At 47.3% G+C, this 6825-nt stretch overlaps 1 protein-coding gene across 1 annotated transcript in view; it reads left to right on the top strand.

Moving 5' to 3' along the window:
* The first annotated feature begins 4915 nt into the window (after positions 1 to 4915).
* Positions 4916 to 6825, top strand: part of PTPRA (protein tyrosine phosphatase, receptor type A) — a 95073-nt gene continuing 93163 nt past the window's right edge. Inside the window, exon 1 of the mRNA XM_026846895.1 lies at positions 4916 to 5052. Within this exon, the coding sequence (XP_026702696.1) occupies positions 5035 to 5052 (18 nt within the window). The 5' untranslated portion in view covers positions 4916 to 5034. The remainder of the gene's footprint in view (positions 5053 to 6825) is intronic.

Below are 6825 nucleotides of genomic sequence, written 5' to 3'. Positions count from 1 at the left end.
AGGGAAGCTCATCACAGCAATGTGTAATAAAAACATGATTGCTTAGCTTTAACATGTCAAAAAGACTCATTTAAAATCTCATATTGGAGATACGGGGATCTAGAAAATAAGTGAGACTTGCATGGGGAGGGAATATTGAGTAATGGACCCACAGCTCTAATTGAGGGTAAAGATATCTTCCATTTCAGATCTGAGGAAGTGGTTTATCTGCCTGAACAATTGTTATTCTCTCCCATGCACTGAATTGGTTGGTCTGGCAGAAGTCAGCACTTGCCTGGGTAGATGCATGTGAAAAATTCAGCCACTTGGCCATCCTGTGCATTGTGCAAGTTATGTGATATATCAACTGCTTAAGTATTGATCCTGTTTCCATCTTTTTTTTTAATAAAGCTCCTTTCTAAAAAGCTCCAGCATTTCTGGTCTCAAGGTTTTCGTGAAGCATACAGGTATTTTTCCCCTGTACCCCAGTCTGTAAGTAAATGATACTTCTCTCAACTTCCTCCACATGTTGTCTCCACCTTCTGTGTCACATTCCTGTTAGAAATAACTGCTTTATTGAATCCTAGAAGCAGATGCCCCCTGCATTTCTGTGTTATATAGAAGTTGGGGTCTGACAGGTTAATGTGTAGTCCTGACCTTCTGGGAGCAAGAAATTGAGGTGGAAGTAGGGAAAACATCTGTGTCCCTATAGCTAACCCCACCTTTCCCTATAGAGCTACCCCCACTTTCTTGTCTGAATATAGAACAGCCGTGTACATCTCCTCCCGTCCCGCAGGAGGCCAGGAAAGTAGCAGACAGACGTGCAAAGGATTATTATATTTGATCAGGCTTTGAAATGGGCTGTAGATAAAGCCCTTGATGTTTACTGGGCCATTAAACATTTATTAGCCTCTATCCCACTGTGTTGGTAACACTGTAAATAACAGCTGTGATTAAAATGAAGAGCGGGGTCAGCAGTTGCCTTTTGCACCGGTGTTTGTAAATAGAGAAGGAGGTTGTGTAATTTTTAAGAGACTGGTTGGGTGAAGCATCAACCCCAATGCCTTGGAGAGAAGGGGCAGATGAGCTGGCAGACAGGAGTTCCTCTTTATCACAAGGAAATGCTGAAATCTTAGGAAGTGGGAGAATTTAAACAACAATGAAAAAAGATTAGAGCCTGAGTTAGGAGTTAATTTATCCCTGCCCTTCCTAACAAAAATACTTAATGCCCTCGGATCAGAATGGCTTTGGGATCTGGATTTAATTAGGTTGAAGGAGGGTTCGTGTCTCTCCCCCCACACTGCCCCAAATAACTCCCCGGCTGCCCCCATGCTCAGCCACGCGTGCCGGCCTCAGTGAGTCTGTGGTTTTCACTTGTCGGCATTTCCATCCTCAGACTTTTATTTCCCTTTCACCCCCTCCCCAAGCTTTCACAGTGAGAGGAGAAGCGTTGCCGCAGGGCTGAGACTTGGCTCGTGGGGTCTGAGCTGCAGCACCTGGTCGGATGATAGGGGTTTTTGAAAGGAGGAATATGAAGGGATTAGTCTGTATTGCTGGGAGGCCACAGCCTGGTGATTCATGCCGCAGGCAATCCTTCTGAAGTCAATGAGATTGTAAAGCGTGTAAATCAGTATGGAATTCAGCATTTTCCTAGAAAAGCGGGGGATATTTGTTTTACTTGCATATAAATTACTTCTAATAAGACTCTATAGATATGACTGATCCCTCTAATCACACTGTTGCTCCATACAGTCATAAAGTTACTCTTGCTATCTTCTCATTTTAAATAATTGTTTAAAAAAAAAAAAAAATCACATGCGTGGGAAATACCTGTGGTTGCTGCCAGGCTGCGAAGCGTTACTGGGAATGACTCGGGCAGGAGCGTGTCCTCGTGCGCTTGGGAGCTGCGGTGTGAATGGAGAAAGGAGACGGTCTTGTTTTGACACTCTCTCATTTTGAGCCTTTGACGTATTCCTGTTCCACCATTTAGATGTTGTCAGGCTGAGGGATAATTAGAGGGAGCCTGTTTTGCTACAAAGCCGAATTGGGAATCCACATTGCCGCGAGCAAGCCTGGGTTATTTGTTGGTGAATGCAAAGTGGAAGAGTGGGCGTCCAAACTGCACCACGAGGGAGAAGATGCTCTGCTGCTTCTTCCCTGTGTCTGTAGAATATATCTTCTTTCCACAACAAGTTAAAATAAATAAATTGCTCTTCCCATTCAGTGGCCAGCAGGTCAAGGGGGGGATTCTCCCCCTCTGCTCTGTTCTGGGAGACCCCCCTGCAGGGCTGAGTCCAGCTCTGGGGGCACCAACAGCAGAAGGACACGGACCTGCTGGAGCGGGGCCAGAGGAGGCCATGGAGATGCTCGGGGAGCTGGAGCCCCCACTGTGAGGACAGGCTGAGAGAGCTGGGGGGTTCAGCTGGAGAAGAGAAGGCTCCGGGGAGACCTTAGAGCGGCCCCCCAGGGCTGAAAGGGGCTGCAGGAACAGGGGAGGGACTCGTCATCAGGGGGAGGGATAGGATGAGGGGGAACGGGGTTAAACTGACGGAGGGGAGATTTAGATCAGATCTAAGGCAGAAATTGTTCCCTGTGAGGGGGGGTGAGTCCCTGGCACAGGCTGCCCAGAGAAGCTGTGGCTGCCCCCTCCCTGGAAGGGTTCGAGGCCAGGTTGGACGGGGCTTTGGGCAACCTGGGCTGGTGGAAGGTGGCCCTGCCCGGGGGAGGGAGGTGGGACTGGATGGGCTTTAAGGTCCCTTCCAACCCAAACTATTCTATGGTTCTGTGATTTATCAAATGCCAGTATTAAAGCTGTCATGGCAATACTTTCAGTTGTAGCAGGGATATTGGTTCTTTCAGTGGTGCTCTGCAGCCTGGCAGTGTCTGTCAGCTACACCAAGATGCTCGGGGGCAAAGCTGGGAGCTGCTGTTGGAGCTCCCAGGCTCATCGTTTGTGCTGCTGGCTTTGCTGCCTGGGTGCGGGTGGGTGGTTTGGGTGCTGTGCACAGCAGCTCACTCTATGAGAGAGGGGTTTTAACAAAGCTTTATAACAAAGAGCATCAGCTTTTCACTTTCTCCATTTGAGAAGGATGTTGAATTTTGCCAAGGTGTTCTAACATCATAGGTGCTTGTAGCTATTTGAGACTTGTCTTACCTTATAAAAATGCATCTTGCCTGTTTATATGTTGTGCAGCATGTGGAAAGCATGAGGATCTTTGGTTGAAAATGAAATTTAAAGCTGGAAGAAGTCCTATGAAAAGTAACTGAGAAACTGAATATATATATAATTGAATCTCAACAGGCTGGAGCGATGGGCTGAGGCCAACTGGGGGAGTTTCACTGAGGGCAAATGCCGGGGGCTGCCCTTGGGCCACAACAACCCCCAGGGGGGCTACAGGCCTGGGGAGGAGTGGCTGGAGAGCTGCCGGTCAGAGAGGGACTGGGGGGTGAGAATGAGCCAGAGTGTGCCCAGGGGGCCAAGGAGGGCAACGGCATCCTGGCTGGTGTCAGCCCTGGCGTGGCCAGCAGGGCCAGGGAAGGGATCTGAGCCCTGGGCTCGGCACTGGGGAGGCCGCCCCTCGCTGAGGGGGTTCAGTTCTGGGCCCCTCACCCCAAAAAGGCCATTGAGTGACTCGAGCGTGGCCAGAGAAGGGCAACGGAGCTGGGGCAGGGTCTGGAGCACAGGTCTGCTGGGGAGCGGCTGGGGGAACTGGGGGGGTTCAGTCTGGAGAAGAGGAGGCTGAGGGGAGACCTCCTGGCCCTCGGCAACTCCCTGCCAGGAGGGGGCAGAGAGGGGGGATGAGTCTCTGGAGCCAAGGCCCCAGCGCCAGGCCCCGAGGGAATGGCCTCAAGCTGCCCAGGGCAGGGTCAGGCTGGCTCTGAGGAAGGATTTCTGTGCAGAAGGGGCTGTTGGGCGTTGGAATGGGCTGCCCAGGGCAGGGGGGAGTCCCCAGGATCCCTGGAGGGGTTGAAGAGTCGGGCTGAGCCAGCGCTGAGGGATCTGGGGGAGTTGGGAACGGTCAGGGGGAGGGTCATGGTGGGGCTGGAGGAGCTGTAAGGGCTTTTCCAACCCAGATGATTCTGTTAATATGTGAATAATTGAGAAAATTAGCAGGTCCCATTAAGCTGGTTGCCAAGGAACTAATTCACTTCTTGTGTCTTCCCCAACTTGAAGAAATAGCTGTTGCTTTCCTCCCCTGCTTACTAACATACCCACAGCTCCAGAAGAGCCTCCTCTCTGCTCCTGTAGACAGTCTAGCTGATACATGCCTAATTCCACCTTGGAGCCATTTTTGTGAGCGGAGCGTAGCTTTGAAGGCATCTTCTCCTGTGTCAGGCCTCCAGAAGGGTTTGTGCAATTCAGAGGTTTGTCCCCTTTTTCCCCTGGTGCTAGCTGGCCTAACAAGTTCCCTGCTCCTGCCCACAAACGTTGCCTTCTCTAGAAAGGAGAAAATAAGGTTATTTTTAAGGCAACAGTCTAGATTTGGGTGTAAAATCTGGCACAAATTGAGTTCTTTCCAGCTTCAGGCAAAGTGACGCATGTTCCTTGTCCTCTCTGCAAAACAGAACAGTTTAAGACTATTTTTTTTGTTGTTGTTCATTAGGCTCGTGCTTTATTAGCAGACTGTGTAGCCTTGGCTTACTCCCTAAATTGCCTGAGCCATGATCTTCAGTTGTCGTCTTGACCGTCTCCATTCCTTCCCCAGGCTGGTATACCTCCAGCTGTGTTTGTAAAGCTTTGATAAACTTATTTTATGTGGAGACTACGTTAGTGGCTGGGTCAGTCTCAGTTACATGGCACAGTCCCAGTCATCCACAGCAAAATTCAAGCAGTTGGCGAAGTAAAAAGGCTGTTTGCTTAATACGTCTGATCCGCGTGAAACAACTCACTCGTCTTGGCACAAGCCATTAACTGGGTGTTTCTCTCTTACAGAGCGCATCGAGAATAATCATCAGTCTTAATAAGGATTGATTGTGTACTACCCATCGTCGTCCCGGTTTGATATTAATCGGAAAGAGCTTCTTAACCGTCGCATTGGGGAGGTGAAAAGTTGGATGAGCGTCCCTTTTAAGGTATATGGAAACATTGATGAGATATTTGGGGTATGAGACTGGTACTGCTGTAGCCTGTGCAGGAGAACAGCACCTCTGAAGGTTTCATATAAAAATTCTTCGAACTCTTTGCAAAGCTCCGAAGGGAGTTGCTGAGTGTACAGCTTTCTCATGGGTTCACATCTCTCAGTCTTGCAACATCTACGTGGTGAAACCTGCGCTTCGTCGTTCCCCTGTTTGATCTTAATGAGCGTGGTCTTTGTAGACTGGGGGGGTTGCCTTTGTTTTGATGGAAACTTTCATGAATCCGGTATTTTCTCTCTGTTTACTTGAAAGACTCTTTCATTTTTGAAACTTCAGATTTGTGTTGCAAGGCATACAGAGTTTGAGTATCAGTATTAGCACTATTTTGAAGAGGGTTTTTCTTAAGGCTTTTTTTTTCTTGGTTATACAAACCAGTGTAAGACTGAAATATTCTGACCTCTGCTCTTACCTTGGCACAGATGGACACATAATTCTGGTGTGAGTAATTTATTAAGGAAGGGGAAAGAAAAAAATCGCTTTTTTTTGAGGAAAGGAAGGTCATGAAGTAAGAAGGAATGTTACTCAGAACATTAGTGAATTAAAAACAACATCCAGCAGGGAGTTTTTGGGCAGTTGTTCTGATAGAAGTTCTTCCCATGGTATGACTTGAGGAAAAGGTTGAGGAATGCTTGTTAAAAAAAAATAAAAATCTCACTGTAAGATTTCCTGTTCAATATTTCAGAGGATTCATTCCAACCAAAATGGATTTGATGCTAGGATGGTGTTGCTAGAGTAGCAAATTGAGATGGGCATGTGAAACCTGGTGATTTTTATAAGCAAGGTCTTTTTTTAAAGCCTTTCTTGTTGCTGTGCCTTTCACAGGTTCACCCTGTCTGGAGATGAAGTTTGTATATGTGGTTTGATATTTCCTTAATGCTTTCACGTAGGGTCCTGCTGACACTGCGTGCTTCACAAACTTGACCAATTTATGGTTTCATATAAAAATTCTTTGAACTCTTTGCAAACCCGGTGTGATGCCTCTGTGCCAAACTGAAGTCAATCGTAACTTTTATGGATGACTAAATGCTTCCCTTTGTATTTGTGTGATACTTAGCAATGATTTTCAGACCTGTTAGTGTACGTGTGTGTATGTATGTACTTAACTGAATTTCATGTTGTGTTTTGCTACGTGTATTTTTTAGTCTGCTTGGCTTACTTTTTGATTTGGGTCAAACTCCTTTTGAGGTCAACAGCTGAATTAATGCCGCTGAGTTACTGAGAAGTGGCCAACTGTACGAGAGGGGCTATGTCTTTGGTGCTTGCTTTCTCCAGAGCTGATCCAACAAAAGATCAAAAAGATTAAGTTCAGTGAGACTGAAGTCACCAAAGAAACTTGCCTGTGATGCAGACCGTAAATGTTAATAGCCTAAACTCTGCTTATTATTCAGTTCTTGCTTGCATAAGAAGAGCCTTTTTAAAGAAGTAAGAGACTGATGAGTATGTTTCAGTATCTGCCAGAATAACACAGATCCTATTGTAATCCAGTGAATATGTAGGACAAAGATGCTGCCTGCACTCAGGTAGTAGCTTTCTCAAAAAAGCCTGTGGTCTGGATGTGCCTGTCAAGGCTTCTTGGCTGTTTGGGCTTGAAAGCTGGCAATTCAGTGGCCAGCTGGAATACTAAAACTTCTTGGATCTGCAGGATGCACCTGAAATCACGTGTAGTGGCCGTGGGCTGGTGCTTCGCCGTGGCCAGTGCTGGCTGATGTG

Source organism: Athene cunicularia, assembly GCF_003259725.1.
Source record: "Athene cunicularia isolate RWA chromosome 4 unlocalized genomic scaffold, athCun1 chr4_part1, whole genome shotgun sequence".
Classification (NCBI taxonomy): Eukaryota; Metazoa; Chordata; class Aves; order Strigiformes; family Strigidae; genus Athene; species Athene cunicularia.
This window is presented reverse-complemented; position numbering and strand designations above follow the sequence as displayed.